This window comes from Mustelus asterias, chromosome 1, assembly GCF_964213995.1.
Source record: "Mustelus asterias chromosome 1, sMusAst1.hap1.1, whole genome shotgun sequence".
NCBI lineage: Eukaryota > Metazoa > Chordata > Chondrichthyes > Carcharhiniformes > Triakidae > Mustelus > Mustelus asterias.
In genome coordinates this window covers 125318909-125345212 of record NC_135801.1, presented here as the reverse complement: position 1 = coordinate 125345212, position 26304 = coordinate 125318909, and the positions used below count along the sequence as shown (strand labels likewise).

The window sequence follows — 26304 nt, the reverse complement described above, 5'->3', positions numbered from 1 at the left end:
GTACAGGAAAGAGATAGAGAATCTGGTGAACTGGTGTGATGACAATAATCTCTTCTTCAGTGTCAGTAAAACAAAAGAAATAGTCATAAACTTCAAGAAGCGTAGCAGAGGAAATGCCCCTGACTACATCAATGGAGATGAAGTGGAAATAGTCAAGAGCTTCAAGTTTCTAGGTGTCCAGATCACCAACAACCTGTCCCTCCATGCCACGCTATAGTTATGAAAGCCCACTAACGCCGCTACTTCCTCAGGAGGCTAAGGAAATTCAGCATGTCCGCTACGACTCTCACCAACGTTTACAGGTGCACCATAGAAAGCATCCTTTCTGGTTCTTTCAGAGCTTGATATGGCTCCTGCTCTGTCCAAGATAGCAAGAAATGATGAAGGATCGTCAACGAAGCCCAGTCCATCACGCAAACCAGCCTCCCATCCATTGACTCTGTTTACACTTCCCGCTGCCTTGGAAAAGCAGCCAGCATTATCAAGGACCCAACACACCCCAGACATACTCTCTTCCACCTTCTGTCAGGAAAAAGATACAAAAGTCTGAGGTCACATACCAACCAATTCAAGAACAGCTTCTTCCCTGTGCCATCAGGCTTTTGAATGGGCCTACCTCAAATTAAGTTGACCTTTTTCTACATCCTGGCTATGACTGTAACACTACATTCTGCACCCTTTCCTTTGCTTCTCAATGAACAGTATGCTTTGTCTCTATAGTGTGCAAGAAACAATACTTTTCACTGTATACTAATACATGTGATAATAATCAAATCAAATGAAGGCAAGCATGCCACATGCCTTTTTGATCACCTCATCCACTTGTGTTGCCACTTTCAGGGAACTTTGGACTTGTATGCCTAGATCCCTCTGTGTGTTAATGCTTCTAAGGATTCTGTCATTTACTGTATACTTCCCTCCTGCATCAGAGCTTTCAAAATGCATCACCTCACATTTATAGAGTCATAGAAGTTTACAGCATGGAAACAGGCTCTTCAGCCCAACTTGTCCATGCCGCCCAGTTTTTACCACTAAGCTAGTCCCAATTACCCGCATTTGGTCAGTATCCCCCTGTATCCATCTTACCATGTAACTGTCTAAATGCTTTTTAAAAGACAAAATTGTACCCGCCTCTACTACTGCCTCTGGCAGCTCGTTCCAGACACGCACCACCTCACATAGAGGACTCATAAAATTCTTTTTGGGGGGGGGTGACAGTCTGAGGATTTGGGGTAGACCATTTAGGATGGAGATGAGGAGACATTTCTTCACCCAAAGAGTGATAAGCCTGTGGAATTCATTACCACAGGAAGTAGTTGATGCCAAAACATTGAATGTATTCAAGAGGCGGCTAGATACAGCACTTGGGGCGAAGGGGATCAAAGGTTATGGGGAGAAAGCAGGATTAGGCCATTGTGTTGGACGATCGGCCATGATCGTAATGAATGGCGGAACAGGCTCGAAGGCCAAATGGCCTCCTCCTGCTCCTGTCTTCTATGTTTCTGAGTGAAAAACTGCCCCTCTGGACCCTTTTGTGTCTTTCCCCTCTCACCTTAAAGCTATGACCTCTAGTTTTAGACTCCACTACATTTGGGAGAAGATGTTGACTATCTACCTTATCTATGCCCCTCATTATTTTATAAACCTCTATAAGATCACCCCTAAGCCTCATACGCTCCAGAGAAAAAAAGTCCTAGTCTATCCAGCCTCTCCTTATAACTCAAACCATCAAGTCCTGGTAGCATCCTAATAAATCTTTTCTGCACTCTTTCTAGTTTAATAATATTCTTTCTATAATGGGGTGACCGGAACTGTACACAGTATCCCAAGTGTGGCCTTACTAATGTCTTGTACAACTCCCCAACTCCTGTTCTGACCGATGAAACCAAGCATGCCAAATGCCTTCTTCACCACCCTGTCCACCTGTGACTCCACTTTCAAGGAACTATGAACCTGTTCTCCTAGATCTCTTTGTTCTATAACTCTCCCCAATGCCCTACCATTAACTGCGAGGTCCTGCCCCGATTCGATCTTCCAAAATAGAGCACCTCACATTTATCTAAATTAAACTTCATCGGCCCACTGACCCAATTGATCACGATCTTGTTGCAATCCTAGATAACCTTCATTGTCCTCTATGCCACCAATCTTGGTGTCATCTGCATTTGTCTGGTTAACTTCCATCTGCCACTTCTCCGCCCAAGTCTCCAGCCTATCTCTATCCTTCTGTATCCTCTGGCAATCTTCCTCACTATCCGCAGCTCCCCCAATTTGTGTCATCTGAAAACTTGATAATCAGTCAGATCACCTACATTCTCCTCAAAATTATTTATACATGTATATATGTATAACAGGAGTCCCAGCATTGATCCCTGCAGAACACCACTGATCGCAGATCTCCAGTCAGAAAAATGTCCTTCCACCGCTACTCTCTGTCTTCTATGACCAAGCCAGTTCTGTATCCATTTTACCAACTCACCACGGATCCCGTGTGACTTCACCTTCTGTATCAGCCTACCATGAGGAACCTTGTCAAAGACCTTGCTAAAGTCCATATAGACAACATCCACTCCCCTGCCCTCATCAATCATTTTTGTCACTTGCTGAAAAAACTCGATCAAGTTTGTGAGACACAACATCCCCCGCACAAAGCCATGCTGCCTATCGCTAATAAGTCCATATTTTTCCAAATGAGTAAATCCTGTCCCAAGAATCTTCTCGCACTGATGTAAGGCTCATGGTTTGTAATTTCCCAGATTTCCCCTGTGTCTTTCATAAACAAAGGAATAACATTAGCTGTCCTCCAGTCCTCTGCGACCTCACCTGTGACTAAATATTTAATTGATGGAAATTTCTGCGCATCCAGTACTGGATATTGGGTAAGCAATCTGATAACTTAACAGTGGAAGAGTTGAGAGAGGTGGTAGTGCAGTAGATCTAGTTGCTGTCAACATACATTTCCTTATTTCATTCCAATTTTTAACTTTATTTTCCCATTTATCTTTTCTCGTTTGTCTCATTTCTTTTGCTTTCAAACAGCAGCTATCTTGCTATTCACACTCCCAGAGTCACATCTTATAGTTGTCATTATGGAGACGTGGCTCCAAGGTGACCAAGGATGGGAACTAAACATTGAGGGCTATTCAGTCTTTAGGAAGGACAGACTGAAAGGAAAAGGTGGTGGAGTTGCATTGTTGATCAAAGATGATATTGATACGATGTTGAGGAAGGATATTAGCATAGATGATGTGGAATCTGTATGGGTCGAGTTAAGAAACAATAAGGGGCAAAAAACATTGGTGGGGGTAGTATACAGACCACCAAACTGCAGTGGTAATGTTGGAAAAAGCATTGGACAGGAAATCAGAGATGCATGTGTTAAAGGGACATCTGTGATTACGGGCGACTTTAATCTGCACAGATTGGGAGAGTTAGATTAGTCACAGTACAATAGAGGGGAAATTTCTGGAGTGCATATGGGATGGTTTTCTGGAGCAATATGTTGAGGAACCAACAAGGGAACAGGCCATCATGGACTGGGTGTTGTGCAATGAGAAAGAGTTAGTTGTGAGAGAACCCTTGGGAACGAGTGACCATAATAAGGTAGAATTCTTTGTCAAGGTGGATAGTGATGTAGTTGATTCTGAGACCAGGGTCCTGAATCTCAATAAAGGAAACTATGATGGTATGAGGCATGAATTTCCCATGATGGACTGGGAAACATTACTGAAAGGAAAAACAGTGGATAGGTAATGGCAGGTATTTAAAGAACGAATAGGTGAACTCCAGAAGTTGTTTATTCCTGTTTGACGCAAGAGTGGTAAAGGAATTGTGGCCACACCATGGCTAACGAGGGAAATTAGAGATAGCATCAGATTCACGGAAAAAGCATACAAATTGGCCAGAAAAAGCAATAGGCCTGAGGATTGGGAGCAGTTTAAAATTCAGCAAAGGAGGACCAAGGGATTGATTAAGAAGGGAAAATAGAGTATGAAAGTAAGTTAGCAAGGAACATAAAAACTGATTGTAAAAATTTCAATGGGTATGTAAAGAGGAAAAGATTGACAAAAATGAATGTAAGCCCCTTACAGTCAGAAATGGGATAATTCATAACGGGGAATAAAGAAATAGCCGAGGAATTAAATTCGTACTTTATTCTTTGCTTCAGTTTTTCCAAAGGAAGACATGTATCAGAAGTTCTGAGAGAAACAAGTTTCAGTGAGGAGCTGAAGGAAATCAGCATTAGTAGAGAAATGGTTTTGACGAAATTGATGGTTTTGAGGATGGATAAATGTCCAGGTTCTGATAATTTTCATCCCAGAGTACTTAAAATAGTAGATCTATTGGTGGTTATTTTTCAAAATTCTTTGGACTCTGGACTGGTTCCTATAGATTGGAGGGTAGCTTATGTAAACCCACTATTCCAAAAGAGAGGTAGAGAGAACAGGGAACTATAGACCAGTGAGCCTAACGTCAGTGCTGGGGAAGTTGCAGGAGTCCATTATCAAGGATTTCATAACTCAGCATTTGGCAGGAAGTGGTATAATCAGACAAAGTCAACATGGATTTACAAAAGGGAAATCTATTGGAATTCTTTGAGGATGTAACTAGTAGAGTTGACCGAGGGGAACCAGTGGATTTGGTTTATTTAGACTTTCAACAAGGTCTCACATAACAGACTACCATGTAAAGTTAAAGCACATGGGATTGCAGGTAATGTCTTGAGATGGGTAGAAAGCTGGTTAGCAGATAGGAAACAAAGAGTTGGCATAAATGGGTCTTTTTCTGATTGGCAATCAGTGACTAGTGGAATTCCACAGGGATCTGTGCTAGGACCCCAAATGTTCACATTGTATATTAATGATTTGGAAGAGGGAACTGAATGTATTATCTCCAAATTTGCAAATGATAAAAAGTTGGATGAGAAGGTGAGCTGTGAGGAGGATGCAGAGATGCTTCAGCGTGATTTGGACAGGCTGTGTATGGGCATCTGCATGGCAGATGCAGTATAATGTGGATAAATGTGAGGTTATCTACTTTGATAGCAAATAATAGGAAGGCAGATTATTACTTGAATGGATGTAAATTGAGAGGGGTGGATACTCAGCGAGACCTCAGTGTCCTCATGCATCAGTCGCTGAAAGTACGCATGCAGGTACATCAGGCAGTGAAGATGCCAAATTGCATGTTCGCCTTCATAGTGAGAGGATTTGACTATAGCGATAGAAATGATTTGTTGCAATTGTATAGGGTGTTGATGAGGTCACACCTGAAGTGTTGTATGTGTTTTGGTGTCCTTATCTGAGAAAGGATGTCCTTGCTATGGAGGGAGTACAGCGAAGGTTTACCAGGCTGGTTACTGGGATGGCAGGTCTGTTATATGAAGAGAGACTAAGTTGGTTAGGATTATATTCATTGGAGTTTAGAAGAGTGAGAGGGGATCTCATAGAAACTTATAAAATTCTGACAGGATTAGATGAGGTAAAGAAAGAGTGTTCTCAATGCTGGAGGAGTCCAGAATTGGGATCATAATTTGAGGATAAGGAGTAAACCTTTTAGAACTGAGGTGAGGAGAAATTTCTTCACCCAGAGGGTGGTGAATGTGTGGAATTCACTACCACAGAAAATAGTTAAGGCCAAAACGTTGTGTGATTTCAGGAAGAAATTAGATATAGCTCTAGGGACTAAAGGGCTCAAGGTAGATATAGCTCTAGGGGCTAAAGGGATCAAGGGATATGGAGGGAAGGGGGGGATCAGGATATTGAATTCGATGATGAGCCATGATTAAAATGAATGATGGAGCAGGCTCGAAGGACCGAGTGGCCTACTCCTGCTTCTAGTTTCTATGATTACCATTCCATGTGTTGAGGTCATTTCAGTGTTGCAATGTGCCTAACCTAGACTGCAGAGATTCACACAGGAAGTTTTGAAAGAGCTGAGCCTGGAGTTGGGGTGCTGATACATTTGAGGAAGGGTACTTAAAGTTAAAAGTTTAAAGTTAAAGTTTATTTTGTTAGTCACAAGTAAGGCTTACATTAACATTGCAGTGAAATTACTGTGGAAATTTCCCTAGTCGCCACACTCCGGCCTCTGCTCGGGTCAATGCACCTAACCAGCACATCTTTCAGACTGTGGGAGGAAACAGGTCTACCCGGAGGAAACGCACGCAGACAGGGGGAGAACGTGCAAACTCCACACAGACAGTGACCCAAGCCGGGAATCGAACCCGGGTCCCTGGCGCTGTGAAGCAGCAGTGCTAACCACTGCCACCGTGCTGCCCCCAGTGACGAAAGGGAGGTTATTACTAAAGGATAAATGGTTCAGGAGTTTGTTATTTTGAAGAGTTGATGGTGATTTCTAAAGGTAAAAATAATGTGTCAAAGGAAAGAGATTTGATGACTATTATTTGTCCGAAGGCCAAGAGAGGTAGTTCAATAATCTGTTTTTGAGTGAACAGGGAAGCATAGGAGCAGGAAATGGATTTTGCAGAAGAGATGAGTTTGGAAAGAATGGGGATAGTTGTAGATGGAATAAGAAAGATAATTTTGAGCTGGACTTGCTGGGAAACTTGAATATTGGTTAGAGGGGAGTAATAGAGGAACCTATACAGATGTTTTCAGATGGCTCCATGAACTGCTTCTAGTTTGTTTTGGAAGAAAAAGTGGAGGTCACAGGAGAATTTGTATTGGTGAAAGCAAGTGCAGTTAAACCTTTCTGTCCTGCGTTCATCAAAACAGAGGCAAGTATGTCAATTTTCAAGGAAGCAAATTTATACTGCTTGAGAAAAGAGTTAGCAAATTGCCTCTGGTCAAGGTGTTGCCATGGAGAATACACCAGGGAAATAATGTCCCCAAGCTTTTGTATAATTCAAAAATGGTGTAGTGCCTAGACATGTTACTTTTACCTGAAGAGAGCAGGTCCTTGCATATGAATATATGTAACTTCTAGCAAGTGTAAGTGAATCACATTGCAAAACCAACTGATAATCTTAAATTGGTGTTTAGTTTAATTCTTAACATATTCAGGATTGTTCAGCAAGTGCTGTCTGATCATGGAATCACATTTAATGTTCAGCATTATGTTCTGAGCTTTGCAAGCACGCACTGGTTAAGTATGGTCAATACTCTGCCTATTGCATACAGTCAAAGGGACATGCTCATTCATAAGCTCCCTTTCCTCAATGTGCTAGTTGAGAAATCTGCTAATGGGTTCTCTACTACAACCTACACAAGTGTGCCGTCGCAGATCAAGATACACATTGGGTTTCCGACAACTCCACGCACTGTTAGATTAGCTATTAGAAATCTGGTAAGAGGGCTTGAGTCATTTGCTCACTGCAAACTTGATGCTGAAATATTACGCATCAATGCTATCTTGTGGGATAATGGTTAGCCCAATCAGATTATTGCTTGCTGTGCATCATGCATACTCATTAATGGGCCTAGGATTGCCACTTTTGGATTTGAAAAGTGCTTAGTGTACCTCAAAACTTTTCTGGAAATGTAAGGTATCGCAAAACTTTGAACAACAGGTGAAGCCAGCTGTTTCACGCTGCTACTATGCAGTAGCAACACAAGTGATATTTTCCCCTAAAAGGATGCTGAAGTGAAGTGTGATGATGGGACGAAGTAGAAAGGGTCGAGAGCCTCACGCTTTTAGGTGTCCAGATCACCAGCAACCTGTCCTGGTCCCCCCATGCCGACACTATAGTTAAGAAAGCTCACCAACGCCTCTACTTTCTCAGAAGACTAAGGAAATTTGGCATGTCAGCTACGACTCTCACCAACTTTTACAGATGCACCATAGAAAGCATTCTTTCTGGTTATATCACAGCTTGGTATGGCTCCTGCTCTGCCCAAGACCGCAAGGAATTACAAAAGGTCGTGAATGTAGCCCAATCCATCACACTAATCAGCCTCCCATCCATTGACTCTGTCTACACTTCCTGCTGCCTCGGCAAAGTAGCCAGCATAATTAAGGACCTCGCGCACCCCGGACATTCTCTCTTCCACCTTCTTCCGTTGGGAAAAAGATACAAAAGTCTGAGGTCACGTACCAACCGACTCAAGAACAGTTTCTTCCCTGCTGCTGTCAGACTTTTGAATGGACTTACCTTGCATTAAGTTGATCTTTCTCTACACCCTAGCTATGACTGTAACACTACATTCTGCACTCTCTCGTTTCCTTCTCTATGAACGGTATGTTTTGTCCGTATAGCGTGCAAGAAACAATACTTTTCACTGTATGTTAATACATGTGACAATAATAAATCAAATCAAAATGATACTGTGCCTTTAAGAAATGTATTTATATCATGTTTCTTGTAAGCGGTATGTTTAAAATTCAGTTCCGTTTTATATGGTGCTGATTTATCTGGGCACCAGGCAGCTCGCATGCTGAGTATGCAGGCTAATGATTGATTTGGGCTAGGGGTGTGTTTGTCTTTATCCGAGTTAGTGCATTTTTATTTATTTGGGTTTTCCCCTGGAGTGTTAGCATAGGGTTTTGATTAGGTTGATTGACAGAGACAGTTATGTGCTTAAGGGGAGGAGCTAAGCTCACAGAGAAAACCAGGCATTTACTGCTGGGTTCTAAAAGAAGCCTCTTTCTGGAGGCTGCTGTTTTGAAGAAGAAATAGGTCTCACCAGAGGTGTTCTGGAGGCTCAAGGCATAGCAGCCCAAGTACAAGGATGTAGCCCTGTGTGTTGCTAACTGATTCTGAAGAGGAGTTTAAGTCGATTAGAAGAATATTGCTTGAATTGGAACTAATAGAGATAGATTAGCAGTTAAGAATTGTATCTTGTCATGTTTCAGTATTTCAATTGGTAGAAGTTAAGCTAATTCATTTATATTTTGCTTTCGCTTTGTGAAGGAGGCTTGGAAAGTTTAGATATATGTTGAAGTCACAGGATAAGATCAGGTGCAGAGACCAAGGATGAAAAGGAAAGATATTGGCCCATAATTCTTGGCGGGTGGGGGGTGGTAGTGACGCACCCCAGGTTGCCCTCCCACACTCCCTCTGACGATATCCCCCTTCCCCCAACCCACCTTCCTTCCGTGGCAGTAGAGAAAACAGTGGAGTAGTATCAAGAGAGCATAAGGATTTTCATGAAACCCATTTAGAGTTTTAAAATTTTCAATCGATTCATCTGTTATAAAAACAAACTTCTATTTAGACCCCACAACAAATACAGCTAATATATTAATAACCTCTTTAAATGCAATAAAACTGAATTTAGAACCTCTGTTAAGATAATTGTAGCTTTTGAAACTCCGCCAACGTGGGGGAGTGTCAATGAAGAACTCTATTGAAATTACACCACCAGATGCTCCTGTTTTTTTTCCTAACCAGCAGCAGGTCAAAGCAATCAAGCAGACATTTTTTAAAATCTCTCAGTGACAGCTAAAGCTATTTTTCATGTTTGAAGAGCAGGAAATTAAAAAAAAATCATGACAGTTATACAGATCTTATCTGCCCTTCAAGAGGGTTTATGTCACTCCATCAACTTGTGACTCCTACACTGCAGGTTAAGGCCCTTGAAATAGCCAAAGTCAAGTCTGTTTAAACTCACCACTGAGTTCAAATAGCCTGAGTTTGGGTTTCCCTCCTAAGTGAATCACACTGCACGCCCTTCCTCCTGCTGGCAAAAATTGGATCTGTCAGAAATGGGGGTGAGGCTTCTGCATCCAGGTCCCGCCCTCTATTTTTAAATGTCCTCAAGGGCTTTCCATCTCTACAGAAGTCTACCCCCATTTGTCAGCTTTGGCTCAATGGTGGCACTCATGCCTCTGAGACACAAGCCAGAGACTTTCTCTGACGAAGATTCGTCCCGACGCCAAACGTTAGCTCTGTTCTCTCTCCATAGCTGCTGTTAGGTCTGCTGAGGTTCTCCAGCATTTTCTGCGTTTGTTTCAGATTCCAGCATCTGCAATAATTTGCTTTTAACTTGAACATGAGACCCAGTCTGACCCTCCAATGAAATACTGGGGGGTGTTATTTTTCAGGTGAAATGCTGAACAGTGTCCTATTGGATAGACATGAATGATGTCATGATAATTCTTTGAAGAACAGTGAAGTTCTGGTGACTTGGCTATTTCACCATCACCAACCTGGCCATTATTACACTGCTGTTTGTGTGAACTTGTTGTGCACAAATTGGCTGCCCGTATGACATCAGTGACCATCCATAAAAGCACTTATTTGGCTATAGAGCACTTTGGCAGACATGGAAGACATTATTTAAATGCAAGCCTTTTCTATAAAACATGGTTATCCCTAACCTATCATGAGAAATATATATCTGCTGCTCAGTATCTAAAAGTATTACACACGTCTGGAACCACACTTATTTACAGATGCCAAGAAATCTTTAAAAAGCTGGCATGGACAGGTTGGGCTGAGTGACCTGTTTCAGTGCTGTACATCATGTGTAAACTCAAATATTTCCTGTATATTTCTTTGACCACACGCAAGAGCTAGGAATTTACAACCAGCTGCCAATCTATAAGAAAGTAATTACCTTCTAATTAACCTTGGGACATGCCTAATCACAGCAATGTAGAGGCATTGGTGGGCTTTCTTAACTACAATGTCAGCATGGGGGGACTAGGACAGGTTGTTGGTGATCTGGATACCTAAAAACTTGAAGCTCTCGACCCTTTCTACTTTATCCCTGTTGATGTAGAGAGGGGCATGTTCTCCTTTACGCTTCTTGAAGTCGATGACAATCTCCTTCGTTTTGTTGACATTGAGGGAGAGATTATTGTTGCTACGCCAGTGCACCAGATTCTCTATTTCATTCCTGTGTCTGTCTCGTCATTGTTTGAGATCCGACCCACTACGGTGGCGTCGTCAGCAAACTTGAAAATCGAATTGGAGGGGAATTTGGCCACACAGTCATAGGTATGTAAAGGGTATAGTAGGGGGCTGAGAACACAGCCTTGTGGGGCACTGGTGTTGAGGATGAACGTGAAGGAGGTGTTGTTGCCTATCCTTACTGATTGTGATCTGTGAGTTAGTCGCAGATGGGAGGTGCCAAGGCCCAGGCCACGGAGTTTGGAGATGAGTTTCGTGGGAATAATGGTGTTGAAGGCTGAGCTGTAGTCAATAAATAGGAGTCTGACATAGGTGTCTTTGTTATCTAGGTGTTCCAGGGTTGAGTGCAGGGTCAGGGAGATGGTGTCTGCTGTGGACCTGTTGCGGTGGTAGGCAAACTGTAGTGGATCCAGTTAGTCCGGGAGGCTGGAATTGATTCATGCCATGGCTAGCCTTTTGAGTGGACTTCCCTTGCATTAAGTTGATCTTTCTGTACACCCTAGCTATAACTGTAACATTACATTCTGCACTCTCTCATTTCCTTCTCCGAACGGTATGCTTTGTCTGTATAGCACGCAAGTTGGGGGGCGGGGGGGGGTGGCTTGCCATGGGGGTGGTTGGGGCTGGCCGGGAGGTGGGGGGGGAATCTGGGTTGGCCCAGGGAAGTCTAGTAGGCCAACGATAAGTGGGTGCGGGGGTTGGAAGGCCAGCGATCGGGGGGTTGCAATGCAGGCCAGTGATTAGGTGGCCCACTCAACACTATGCTCCCAGTCTGTCGGGCGGGAATCGGCCAGAGGGAATCGTGCTGAGACACCCTGCAATGCACAAAGTGTTGGAGATTCGTTCTGGTAAGTACGCCCAAAAAACTAATGGGAAATTCTCCCGTTTTCCCAGCGTTGGGCACTTAGTTTTGTTTTGGCTGAATCCTGGCCATATTTTCTACTTAACTGTGAGCAGCACCTGAAGACCCACAAGTACATGTAGACAGGCCATTTCCCCTTTCTTCGTTTGACAGCTGATTTATCTCTGGCAGAGGTACATCTGCATGCGGATATTTTTCGGGATTCTCTGATCCCCCCGCATATTTCTCAGCAGTGGGAGGTGTCCCACCCTTGGCTGGCAGCAGGATCTTCTGTTGTCAATGGGATTTCCCATTGAATCCACCCCATGCTGCTGGGAAGGATGGGAAAATCCTGCTGCTTGATGACCTAAAAAAAGTAAACTTGGCATTGTGTCTATAATGAATAACTTGCTTTTGCAAATTCCAGGCTGAAGAGAATTAGTTTACATTTTATGTTTTCTGTTAATTTTGATCTAGCTGGTTTTGGGTATTCTGTACACAGCTGCTGCAGTGATTATTTGGATAAGTGTTTTTTAAAAAAGCAGATGATTAAAACTTACTGAAGACAGCTAATTTCTAAATGAGCCCTTCTGATTGTATACCCTTGTTTATTTTTCTTTCCATTCAGGTTATTATGATAACACGATATTTCACAGGGTTGTACCTGGCTTTATTGTTCAAGGAGGAGATCCAACAAGAACTGGAACAGGTGGCGAATCAATATATGGGAAGCCTTTTAAGGTCTGAATTTTTCCCCCCAATTTTCTCACTTCATTTTAAGCTACTGATTAACATTGGGATAAAAGTCTTATTGCTGGAACCCTGTTTGCTATGTTTTCAGTTAGCTATTGTGAGAGACTAGGGAGGATGTTCTAGCGAGGAAACCTCCCAGTAGATTGTGACTTCTGCCTTTGTCCGACTTTTCACTAATGGGTTTTGGGGGGCTCATAGAAGTTGGAATGAATGTTGCTGACCTCCTGCCTTTCAGTTTATGTGCAATCAAGTCTACCATCAAGTAACTTAGCACAGATCTGTGATTGAACCTGGGACCTGTCCATGTGACACTGGATTGTGTATTTATTTGCTGAGCTTTTGAGGGAGTGGGATGTCTGAATTTTTGCATTTGTTTATTTTATATTTAGAAGTTTTCGGTGGGATTTTTATGTTGTGCAGCTCTGATTGAATAGATGTGAATCGTTTAGTTTTTTTTCATATAAATTGGATTTTGTTTTACTTGTAGACCACACTTTGTATTTCTGGAAGATAGATCTTTGAAGTCCCTATTTTTCATTAAACTTTTTTCTTTACTGTTTAAACTTGCAGGATGAATTTCATTCGCGTTTACGTTTTAATAGAAGAGGATTGGTTGCTATGGCAAATGCTGGACCTCATGATAATGGCAGTCAGTTTTTCTTTACATTGGGTCCTGCGGATGAACTCAATAACAAACATACCATCTTTGGAAAGGTTAGATTATGAGGATAAAGAAATGTTGCTATTGGATTTCAGTTTTAACCGCTGATATTTCTGAGGGTGAGAATGACATTAACAAATGCATTCTTGAAACTAGCACACACATTGCATGTATTTTCTGTGGACATTACCCGTACTTTCTGTGTTGCAGTTTTTGTGATGCTCATGATACAGGCTTTATATGTGTTAACATTTTCATGGAATTCTTATATTAATAAGTTCAACATTGTCTCTTGTGCTCAAATTCCATTCCTTCAACCACTTTGTGATGTTGCACCTCCCTTCCCCATCTCCCACCTTTACTGTGCTGGCCTCACCTTTCAAGTGGTTTGTTCTCTTATGATCTAATCTTTCCTTAAATTGTTCAAGTGTTTGTGATGCTTTTATTTTCATAGCTGGGAATGCAGTTTTACTCACTGCTAGAACTGGAAAAATATTATTTTTTAGACCACATTGGGCTTCAAGTCCTGTTCCCGGCAACCAGTCTCACTATTTTTAAAAAAGAAAGTAAATCTTCCCAGCCTAACTGGGCCACAGGTCCTGTTCCAAGTAACTAGCTTTGCTTTTTAAGTACCCCTTTCTGCTTGCCAACTGTGAATTGCTTTTATTTATTCAACCCACACTTCAGATGTCTATACTGGATTTTTAACGGGGAACTTTCTTTTTAAATACTAGGGTGGCATTCCTTCTGTTAATTTTTTTTCATTTACAAGACGTGAGTGTTGCTGGCTGGACCAGCATTTATTGCCCATCCCTAACTGCCCTCTATTTTAGAGGCCATTTGAGAGTCAACCACAAACATGTGTTTAACATTTTTGGACTTCAAAAGCTGAGCACTAAATGAAATCCTGACATTTCAAAAGCTGGTTCTTAGTTACAGCTGGGAACCATCGTTTGCACTACATGGAGGAATTCCTTTAAAGGCTTCTACATAACTTGGGGAAATCTATGTTGTTTAAGCTCCAGAAACTTTAAGTAGTGACAGATACCCCAAATGTGAAACTAGTGATGTAAATAAAAGTTTCTCCAGCTTCCTGCTGCAGTAAACAGGCTGGTGTTATTTTTCCTCGTGACATTTTCTCTTCTGTACTGAGCATCTCACTTTTGTACCTTCTTTCCCTCTCTGACTGTGAAGCACATTCACCATGAAAAAAACAACTTGCCTCCCAACTGCAGCCCAAAAGGCATCAAAATCTGCTGACTTGTAACATTCCACTGGTGCCATTATAAAACGCTAGTTTGTTGTCCACGGGGGCGATTTTACCATTTTCATTCGAAGTGCTGTGTGAATTTGAAACTGGGAGAGTTTCAGATCTGACATTTAGGCCCGTTTTTAGTCCCCCCCCCCCGTATGCACTCTGCCTGCAAAATTTTGAGCGTGTCAGATTCGCACTGCAGAAGATGGCCGGGGCTTAACGCGCCCGAAAGACTGCAGAGGGAGGTAGTGCGCATGTGCAGGCCTCTGATGCTGCACAAGCACATTATCAGTAGCAGGGATCCAACAAAAGAGAGAGCTGTCAGGCCCCTGCAACTGCAGGCTACCTGAAGCAGCTCCCTCCCCCTGCAATCGCGGGGGCTCGTGGCCCAAGATGCAGCCCCCCACCACCCAGACCGATCACAGATCACAACCGATCATGGACCACAGCATGGCAGCCCCCACCCCCACCAATCCCTGCAGAGTGGCACTGGCCCCCCCTCCCCCCACAGGCCCCTCCCCTTTTAGCTCTGCCCCCTGGTACTGCCTGGTTGGCATTGCCCAGGTGCCACAGTGACACTGCCAGTCTGGCACTGCCCAAGGGGCACTCCCTTGCCCTCGGCCTCCCCGGGTGCCTCAATGGCTTCCAATTCCACCGGCGAGGCTAAGTCGACTGCTCCCCATTCATGGGGAGCATGTCTGTTTCTCGCCAGCGAGAACCTTTCCCAGAGAGGTCATGAAGGGGGGTGGAGCCTGGACGATTGAGCGCCCGACTTGGTAAGCAGATACAAATGTTCATTTTAATAGATTTAAATATATTAACCTGCACCTCGCCCATTTCTGGCAAGAGGCTGACCGCACTGGATATCTGGCGCTTGTAAAATGGTGCCAGCAGCGAAAACCAGTGCTCATCGCGCTGAACACTTTACGGCCCACTTTACCACTGTGTTGCACCCCAAAATGGGCACAACGCAATGGTAAAATCGCCCCCATACGTCCACTTGAAAGATGAAGAGAAACAATAGTAGAATGGAAAGCAAAAATGCAATTTGTCAAAGGGTTTATGGAAAACATGAGTACGGTATAACCATCACAGCGGAGCTGTAATACCTGGACAATAGCCAGGCTTAGGGTGACAAGTAACATTCATGCCACTAAAGGGGCAGGTGACCATCTCCAACAAGAGAGAATGTAGCCATCACCCCATAACATTGAGTGGCATCATCAATGAATCCCCAAGCATCAACATCTTGGGGGTTGCCATTGATCAGAAACTGCACCGGAATAGGTATATAAATACTGTAGTTACAAGACCAGGTCAGAGGTTGGGAATTCTGCGGCAAGTAGCTCACCTTCTGATTCCACAAAGTCTATCCACAGACTACAAGGCACAAGTCAGGAGTGTAATGGAATACTCTCCACTTGCCTGGATGAGTGCAGCTCCAACAACACGCAAAATGCTTGACACCATCCAGGACAAAGTAGCCTGCTTGACTGGCACTCCATCCATAAACATGCACTAACTCTACCGCCAGCACACAAGAGCAGCAGTTTGTGCAATCTACAAGATGCACTGCAGGAACTCACCAAGGCTCCTTATACAGCACATTGCAAACCCATGGCCACTACCATATAGAAGAACAAGGATAACAAATACATGGGAACACCACCTCCTGGAAGTTTTCCTCCATGCCACTCACCATCCTGTCTTGCAAATATTTTGCCGTTCCTTCACTGTCACTGGGTTAAAATCCTGGAACTCCCTCTCAAGCAGCATGATGGATGTGTCTGCACGATGTGGACTGGAACGGTTTAAGAAGGCAGCCTACCATCGTCTCAAGGGCAATTATGGAAGGGCAATAAAGACTGACCTCGCCAACTGGCAATAGTATTGAAGATTTGTGCTCTAGAAGCTTGCTGAGTCTCTATCAAGCTGTTCCAGCTCAGCTACAAAATTGACATCTACACAGCAAAGTGGAAAATATCCCAGATATGAACTGTACAAAAAAAGCAGGACAAATCTCATCCAGCCAATTACTGCCCCATCAGGCTAGGCTTGAACATCAATGAAGTGATGGAAGGGGTCATCAACAGTGCTATAAACTGGGACTTAGTTGGCACTAAGCTGTCAAGGTTCCGCCAGTGTCACTCAGCTCCTGGCATCATTACAGCCTTGGTTCAAACAAGCGCAAAAGAGCTGAATTCCAGAAGTGCCTTTGACATCAAGGCAGCACTGGACCAAGTAAGGCATCAAAGAGCCCTAGCAAAACTGGAGTCAATGTGAATCAAGGGAGAATCTGTCTGCTGGTTGGAATGATACCTAGCACAAAGAAAAGCGATTGTAGTTGTTGGAGGTCAATCATCTCAGTCCAGGACAACACTGCAGGAGTTCCTCCGGGTAATGTCGTAAGCCCAAACATCTTCAATTGCTTCATCAATGATCTTCTTCTATCATAAGATCATAAGTGGGGATGTTCACTGATGATTGCTCAGTGTTCATCATTAGCAATTCCACAGGTACTGAAGTAGTTCATGTCCAAATGCAGCAAGACCTGGGTAATATACAAGCTCAGGTGACAAGTGTCAAGTAACATTTGCGCCACACATGACAGATAATGACCATCTCCAACAAGAGATAATCTGGCAGTTGCCCCATTACATGCAGTGTCATTACCACTATTGAACTCCCCATTCTCAACATCCTGGCGGTTATCATTAATTGGAAGCTGAACTGGACTAATTTACTGGGCTGGATTTTCCGGCCTTGCTTGCCCCAAAGCCGGAAAACCCTGCCTGAGGTCAGTGAACCTTTGCATGGTCCCCCCTCCTTCCCCCCCATGCCCGCTATGATTCCCCTGGAGGGCCAGATGGGAAAAGTCCACCCATTGTGTCTACAAGGGCAAGTCAAGAAGCTGGGAACCCTATGAAGAGTAACTCACCTCCTAACAACCCCCAAGCTTGTCCACCATCTGCAAGCCACAAGTCAGGAGTGTGATGAAATACTGTCCACTTTCTTGGATGAGTGCAGCCCCAACAACACTCAAGAAGCTCAATACCATCCAGGATAAAGCAGCCCATTTGATTCGCACTCCAATCACACACATTCACTCCATCCACCAGCTATGCATAGTGGGAGCAGTGTGTAACATCTCTAAGATGCATTACAGCAGCTCACCAAGACTCCTTAGACAGCATCTTCCAAACACATGACTGTTACCATCTAGAAGGACAAGGGCAGCAGATACATGGGAACACAGTCACTTCCAAGTTTCTCCAACAAGTCACGAACCACCCTGACTTGGAAATATATCGCTGTCCCTTCACTGTCACTGAGTCAAAATCCTGGAACTCCCTTCCAAATAGCACTGAATGTACCTACAATTTGGTCTATTCTTCTTTTCAGTCGGTGACCTTCTGCTACCTTTGAACTACCAGTACATTTCATCCCATGGTCTACAGGGAGAAAAACAATATTGCAGACTGTCTCTGGAAGCTAGTTTTAAATTGTTTGGTTATATTTTTATTCTCATAATAAACCACTTAAAACCAGTTCTTGGTTATCACTTGAATGCCACTTTTCTCAACTGTATCTAGTTTTCCAGAACGGTTTTCTCAAGGGGTAAGCCTCTTTTGTTCAAGGCATACTGTAAGTTCTCACTTAAAGTTATGGTTGCATTGCTGAAATTCACAACTTGAAGTGAAGCATTCGTTCCTGTAGGATTTGATCTTAAAACTGGGGTTGGGTTCCTTTGGACACTTCTTGCTCAGAAAGACCAATGTGCAAGTTTGAAATATTGTATTGTTCATGTGCTTTCCTAGCTGAAATAACTTGCAAACTAAAATAGATCACTAAAGATAAAAGAAATACTGTACAATTAGACACTTTCAGACCTTTTTCAGCAGCAAACACCATTATAAGTTGAAACGATATGCATTCCTAAATGCCTATATTCATAAATAAAATAACTTTTGAGAAAAAATAAATTAAAAAATATATAAGAACTGCAATATTCAGTAAATGTTGAAAAGAAACACTAATTTGGTTTTGGATTGACCTGGCTCTGTCTAGTAGCAATAGATACAGGTGACTTTAAAACTAAGAGTGGAGGGTGAGAACGGAAGCTGGGTGGAAAGAGAGACTTCAGCACTGAGAGCAGGAGCGGAAGTGCTGGGGAAAAGGTCTTGGGCAAATGGAGGCCACAGAAGAAGTCTTTGAGAAAACAAAGTTAAAGTTAAACTATGTTGTAATTACTTAAACAATGTTCAGGAGAAACAATGTTAGCTGAGTCAACTTTAAGCAAGGGCTTACTACATATATGCTTTTGCTGTAATTGTTATTTTGGAGATGGAGTTTGAGGTCTGGATGGTAAGTATGCAAAAGCAGTGGATCATTTTTGCAGCTGCTCAAATTAAGTTGCAGGGTACATAGAAACGTACATAGAAAATAGAAACAGGAATAGGCTATTCAGCTCTTCGAGCCTGCTCCACAATCATTATGATCATGACTAATCATCAAATTCATTACCCTGATCTCATATCCCTTTAGCACCAAGAACTGTATCTAATTCTTGAAATTACATAACGTTTTAGCCTCAACTACTTTTTGTGGTAGTGAATTCCACAGATTCACCACTCTCTAAGTGAAGAAATTTCTCCTCACCTCAGTCCTAACAGGGTTACCCCATATCCTCAAATTATGATCCCCAAGTTTTGGATTCCCCCACCATCGGGAACATTCTTTCTGATTCTACCCTGCCTAATCCTGTTAGAATTTTATAAGTTTCAGTGAGATCCCCTCTCACTCTTCTAAACTCCAATGAATATAATCCTAACCTCATATGACAATCCAGCCATCCCAGGAATCAGCCTGCACTCCCTTTATAGCAAGAACATCTTTTCTCAAATAAGGACACCAAATCTGCACACAATACTCCAGGTGTGGCCTCCCCAACGTCCTGTACAATTGTTGTAAAACATCCATATTTCTGTATCTAAATCCTCTTGCTGTGAAGACCAACATATAATTTGCCGCCTTTACTGCCTGTTGTACCCGCATGCTTGCTTTCAGCGACTGATGCACAAGGACACCAAAGTCTCGCTGGGTATCCACCTCTCTCAATTCAGAGAATAATCTGCCTTCCTACTTTTGCTACCAAAGTGAATAACTTCATATTTATGCACATTATACTGCAACTGCCATGTATATGCCCACACACTCAGCCTATCCAAATCATGCTGAAGCATCTCTGCATCCTCCTCACAACTCAACTCTCCCCCCAACTTTGTATCATCTGCAAATTTGTAGATAATACATTTAGTTCCCTCACCCAAATCATTAATATATAATGTGAACATTTGGGGTCCAAGCACAGATCCCTGCAATACCTTGCTAGTCACTGCCTGCCAATTCTTTGCTTTCTGTCTTCTAACCAGCTTTCTATCCATCTTGAGACACTAACCGCAATCTCACACACTTTCACTTTACATTGTGATCTGCTATGCGAGAGATGATTTTCCTCCCTTACCTGTTCATGTAGTTCCATCTTTCTTTTTCTTCTCTTACATTTATTTTTCTCTTTCCATCATGGAATACTTTTTAAAAACTTAAAGGGGAAGGGAGATGCATGATTTTCCTTCATTTCAGATCTGTTCCGAGACCGGTGCCTTTTCACCTGCTTACTTTTCCCTACTGGGCAATGACACTTACACATTCCATGCCCTGAGTTCCCATGCGGCTTCACCAATTTCCACTGCTCATTACACGTGCACGCACGCATGCACTCTCTTGTTCCCAGCTGTAGTCCACAAACTGGTGTTAGGTTCTGCAAAGCTGTTATTTTGCTTTCATGAGCATAATAAAAGAGCGATGTATGCATTAAAAAGAAAAATAACCTTTTTTGTGTGTTTGATATCGCTTTGAATTTAATATTACTGTAGATCATATTCAAAGTTCTAACAGTTTTGACTGGTCTATAAACCAAATTTAATCCATGGTATGTTGCAGAATAAAAATCTAGTAAGACAATCATGTTCTGATTATGATTGTGGAATTTTCTTTTTACAGGTGACTGGTGATACTATTTATAATATATTAAGATTAGCAGAAGTAGAAATTGATAAAGATGAACGACCAATCAGCCCTCATAAGATCAAGTCTACAGAGGTGAGATGAGCAATTTGAAACTTATATTTTAATTGTTTTTATGTTTCCACATTTAACTCTGGAGTTCATGGCCGTAAGATTAGAAGTACATTTTTGGCTCCAGTTCTTTCGGCAGGTTCATCAGTTTGCTTTATATATGTGCTGCTGTGAAGTATAAATCTATGCCACTTAATGTTTTATTACAAAAAGCAAAGAAAATTACAGCACAGGAACAGGCCTTTCGACCCTCCAAGCCTACACTGACCATGCTGCCCGACTGAACTGAAAACCCCTACCCTTTCAGGGACCATATCCCTCCATTCTCATCCTATTCATGTATTTGTGAAAACACCCCTTAAAAGTCACTATCGTATCTGTTTCCACCACCTGCCCCGGCAGTGAGTTCTAGGCACTCACACCCTCTGTGTAAAACAAAAAAAATTGCCTCTTGCATCTTTAAACCTTGTCCCTTGCACCTTAAACCTATGCCCCTTAGTAATTGACTCTTCCACCCTGGGAAAAAACTTCTGATATCCACTCTGTCCATAATCTTGTAGACTTCTGTCAGGTCGCCCCCTCAACCTCCGTCATTCCAGTGAGAACAAACCAAGTTTCTCCAACCTCTCCTCATAGCCAATACCCTCCATACCAGGCAACATTCTGGTAAATCTTTTCTGGACCCTCTCCAAAGCCTCTACACCCTCTGGTAGTGTGGCGACCAGAATTGAACACCAAATTCCGAGTGTGGCCTAACTAAGGCTCTATAAAGCTGCAACATGACTTGCCAATTTTTAAACTCAGTGCCCCGGTCAATGAAGGCAAGCATGCTGTCTGCCTTCTTGACTACCTTCTCCACCTGTGTTGCCACTTTCAGTGACCTGTGTACCTGTACACCCAGATCCCTCTGGCTATCAATACTCTTAAGGGTTCTGCCATTGACTGTATATTTCCAATCTGTATTAGAACTTCCAAAATGCATTACCTCACATTTGTCCGGATTAAACTCCATCTGCCATCTCTCTGCCCAAGTCTCCAACCGATCTAAATCCTGCTGTATCCTCTAATGGTCCTCATCGCTATCGAAAATCCACCAAACTTTGTGTTGTCCGCAAACTTATCAAACCAGTTACATTTTCCTCCAAATCATTTATATATATATATATTACAAACAGCAAAGGTCCCAGCACTGATCTTTGAGGAACACCACTTGTCACAGCCCTCCATTCAGAAATGCACCCTTCCACTGCTACCCTTGTCTCCTATGACCGAGTAAGAAGTCAGTTGATGTCTGTGTCGATATGCGCGATCTTCTTGGAGATCCTCTCCACTTGGAGCCGGCAGTTTGCGGTGTCGATGGTAGCCATGATGTGGAGATGCCGGCGTTGGACTTACCCCAGTCCAACGCCAGCATCTCCACATCATGGCTTCTATGACCGAGCAAATTCTGTATCCACCTTGCCAGCTCACCTCTGATCCCATGCGACTTCACCTTCTGCACTAGTCTACCATGAGGGACCTTGTCAAAGGCTTTACTGAAGTCCATGTAGACAACATCCACTGCCCTACCCTCATCAACCATCTTTGTCACTTCATCGAAAAACTCGATCAAGTTAGTGAGGCACGACCTCTCCTTCACAAAACCATGTTGCTCTCGCTAATACGTCCACTTATTTCCAAGTGGGAATAAATTCTGTCTCGAAGAATCCTCTCCAATAATTTCCCTATCACTGATATAAGGCTCACTGGCCTGTAATTACCTAGATTATTCTTGCTACCCTTCTTAAACAAAGGAACAACATTGACTATTCTCCAATCCTTTGGGACCTCCCCTGTAGCCAGTGAGGATACAAAGATTTCTCTTAAGGCCCCAGCAATTTCCTCCCTTGCTCCCTCAGGCCCCGGGGACTTGTCTACCTTAATGTTTCTCAAGAACCCCAATAACTCCTCCTTTTTGATCTCAACATGGCTCAAACTATCAACATACTCTTTCCCAGACTCGTCATCCACCAAGTCCTTTTCTTTGGTGAATACTGATGCAAAGTACTCATTTAATACCTCGCCCATTTCCTCTGGCTCCACGCATAGATTCCCTCCCCTGTCCTTGAGTGGGCCAACCCTCTCCTTGGCTACCCTCTTGCTCTTTATATATGTATAAAAAGCCTTGGGATTTTCCTTAATCCTGCTGGCCAATGACTTTTCACGACCTCTTTTAGCTCTCCTTGCTCCTTACTTACGTTTCTGTCTACTTTCCTTGTATTCCACACTTGCTTTGTGTGTTCCCACCCTTCTAGCGTTGATAAATGCTTCCTTTTTCTCTTTGACTAGGCTCACAATATCTCTCATTACCCAAGGTTCCTGAAACTTGCCATACTTATCCTTCATCCTTACAAGAATGTGCTGGTCCTGAATCCCTATCAACTTACTCTTGAAAGCCTCCCACTTGCCAGATGTTGATTTGCCCTCAAACATCTGCCCGCAATCTACATTCTTCAGTTCCTGCCTAATATTGTTGTAATTAGCCTTCCCCCAATTTAGCACCTTCACTTGAGGACTACACTTTTCTTTAGCGATCAGTATCTTAAAGCTTACTGAATTGTGGTTATTATTCCCGAACTGCTTCCCTACTGAAACGTCGACCACCTGGCCGGGCTCATTCCCCAACACCAGGTCCAGTATGGCCCCTTCCCCAGTTGGATTATTTACATACTGTTTCAAGAAGCCCTCCTGGATGCTCCTTACAAGCTCTGCTCCATCCATGCCCCTAGCACTAAGTGAGTCCCAATCAATATAGGGGAAGTTAGAATCTCTCACCACAACAACCCTGTTACTTTTACATCTTGCCAAAATCTGCGTAGATATCTGTTCCTCTATCTCCCGCTGGCTGTTGGGCAGCCTATAATAAATCCCCAACATTGTGACTACACCCTTCCTATTCCTGAGCTCTACATATATTGCCGCACTGTATGAGCCCTCTGAGTGTCCTCCCGCAGTACAATCAACTAAGCTGAAGCCTTTTAGAACATAGAACATAGAAAAACTACAGCACAAATAGGCCCTTCGGCCCACAAGTTGCACCGGTCATGTCCCTACCTACCTAGGCCTATATATAGGCTTACCTATAACCCTCAATCCTATTAAGTCCCATGTACTCATCCAGAAGTCTCTTAAAAGACCCTATTGAGTTTGCCTCCACCACCATTGACGGCAGCCGATTCCACTCACCCACCACCCTCTGAGTGAAAAACTTACCCCTGACATCTCCTCTGTACCTACTCCCCAGCACCTTAAACCTGTGTCCTCTCGTAGCAGCCATTTCAGCCCTGGGAAAAAGCCTCCGAGAATCCACCCGATCTATACCTCTCAACATCTTGTACACCTCTATCAGGTCACCTCTCATCCTTCGTCTCTCCAAGGAGAAAAGACCGAGCTCCCTCAACCTATCCTCATAAGACATGCCACCCAATCCAGGCAACATCCTTGTAAATCTTCTCTGCACCCTTTCAATAATTTCTACATCCTTCCTGTAATGAGGCGACCAGAACTGAGCACAGTACTCTAAGTGGGGTCTGACGAGCATCTTATAAAGCTGCATCATTATCTCCTGACTCCTAAACTCAATCCCTCGATTGATGAAGGCCAGCACACCATACGCCCTCTACCTGCGAGGCCGATTTAAGAGTCCTATGGATCCAGACCCCAAGGTCCTTCTGATCCTCTACACTGCTAAGAGTCTTACCCTTGATATTATACTCCTTCATCCCATTTGACCTGCCAAAATGGACCACTACACATTTATCCGGGTTGAAGTCCATCTGCCACTTCTCCGCCCAGTCTTGCATCCTATCTATGTCACGCTGCAGCTTCTGACATCCCTCCAAACTATCCACAACACCACCAACCTTCGTGTCGTCGGCAAAATTACTAACCCATCCCTCCACTTCCTCATCCAGGTCATTTATGAAAATGACAAACAGCAAGGGTCCCAGAACAGATCCCTGGGGCACTCCACTGGTGACCGACCACCATTCAGAAAAAGACCCATCTACAATCACTCTCTGCCTTCTGCAGGCAGGCCAGTTCTGGATCCACAAGGCAACAGCCCCTTGGATCCCATGCCCTCTCACTTTCTCGAGAAGTCTTGCATGGGGGACCTTACCGAATGCCTTGCTGAAGTCCATGTAAACCACATCTACGGCTTTTCCTTCGTCAACGTGTTTAGTCACATTTTCAAAGAACTCCACCAGGCTCGTAAGGCACAATTTGCCTTTGACAAAGCCGTGCTGACTACTTTTGAGCATACTAAACTTCTCTAAATGTTCATAAATCCTGTCCCTCAGGATCTTCTCCATCAACTTACCAACCACTGAGGTTAGACTCACCGGTCGGTAATTTCCTGGGCTATCCCTATTCCCTTTCTTGAATATAGGAACCACATCCACAATCCTTCAATCCTCCGGAACCTCTCCCATCTCCATCGACGACGCAAAGATCATCGCCAGAGGCTCTGCAATCTCTTCCCTCGTCTCCCACAGTAACCTGGGATACATCCCATCCGGTCCCGGCGAATTATCTGTCTTGATGCTATTCAAAATTTCCAACACATCCTCTTTCTTAATGTCGACAAACTCCATCTTCTCAGTCCGCCGCATTCCTGTAGAACAACCACCCAGGTCTTTTTCCACCGTGAATACCGAGTTAAAGTATTCATTAAGCACCTCTGCTATTTCTTCCGGTTCCGTACAGACTTTCTCACCGTCACATTTTATAGGTCCTATTCCTTCACATCTCATCCTTTTACTCTTCACATATTTATAGAACGCCTTAGGGTTCTCCTTAATCTTACTTGCCAAGGCCTTCTCGTGACCCCTTCTGGCTCTCCTAATTTCCTTCTTAAGTCCCTTCCTACAAGCCGTATACTCATCTAGATCCCCATCATTGCCGAGCTCTCTGAACCTATTGTACGCTTTCCTTTTCCTTTTGACTAGGTTCAGCACAGCTTTCGTGCACCACGGTTCCCGTAACCTTCCAAAACCTCCCTGTTTCATCGGAACGTTGTCATGTAGAACTCCAGACAAACATTCCTTGAAAATCTGCCACCTTACTTTGGTACTTTCCCTCGAGAATACCTCCTTCCAATTTACGCCTCTAGTCTCCTGCCTGATGGCTTCATATTTCCCCTTACTCCAGATAAACACTTTCCTAGCTTGCCTAATCCTATCTCTTTCCAATGTTAGCATAAAGGAGATAGAGTTATGATCACTATCCCCAAGATGCTCACCCACTGAGAGATCCGACACCTGTCCAGGCTCGCTAGCCAGTACCAGATTGAGTACAGCCTCTCCTCTTGTAGGTTTATCCACATGCTGTGTCAGGAAACCCTCCTGAACACACTTAACAAACTCCTCCCCATCCAAACCCCTTACCCTAGGCATATTCCAATCGATGTTTGGGAAATTAAAGTCTCCCATCACGACAACCCTGTTATTACTACATCTCTCCAGGATCTGTTTCCCAATTTGTTAATTGTAACTACAGTACTTAACATTTACCACAAGGTGGCTAACAATGCATTTTCTATCTTATTACAGGTAAGTTAGTATTTATCCTGAATCCATGAGAAATGCATCCATGGGGCGGCACGGTAGCATAGTGGTTAGCACTGCTGCTTCACAGCTCAATGGACCTGGGTTCGATTCCCGGCTCGGGTCACTGTCTGTGCGGAGTTTGCACATTCTCCCCGTGTCTGCGTGGGTTTCCTCCAGGTGCTCCGGTTTCCTCCCACAGTCCAAAGATGTGTGGGTTAGGTTGATTGGCCAAGCTAAATTGCTCTTTAGTGT

General features: G+C 43.4%; 1 protein-coding gene across 4 annotated transcripts in view; it reads left to right on the top strand.

Moving 5' to 3' along the window:
• Positions 1 to 26304, top strand: part of cwc27 (CWC27 spliceosome associated cyclophilin) — a 176199-nt gene that overhangs the window by 8779 nt on the left and 141116 nt on the right. For all 4 annotated transcript variants that reach the window (XR_013498531.1, XM_078218276.1, XM_078218267.1 and 1 more), the window contains exons 3-5: positions 12286 to 12398; positions 12981 to 13124; positions 20390 to 20488. Coding sequence is in view for 3 of the 4 variants with exons in the window: in XM_078218276.1 (XP_078074402.1) it covers positions 12286 to 12398; positions 12981 to 13124; positions 20390 to 20488 (356 nt within the window). In the remaining variant the exon portion in view is untranslated. The remainder of the gene's footprint in view (positions 1 to 12285; positions 12399 to 12980; positions 13125 to 20389; positions 20489 to 26304) is intronic.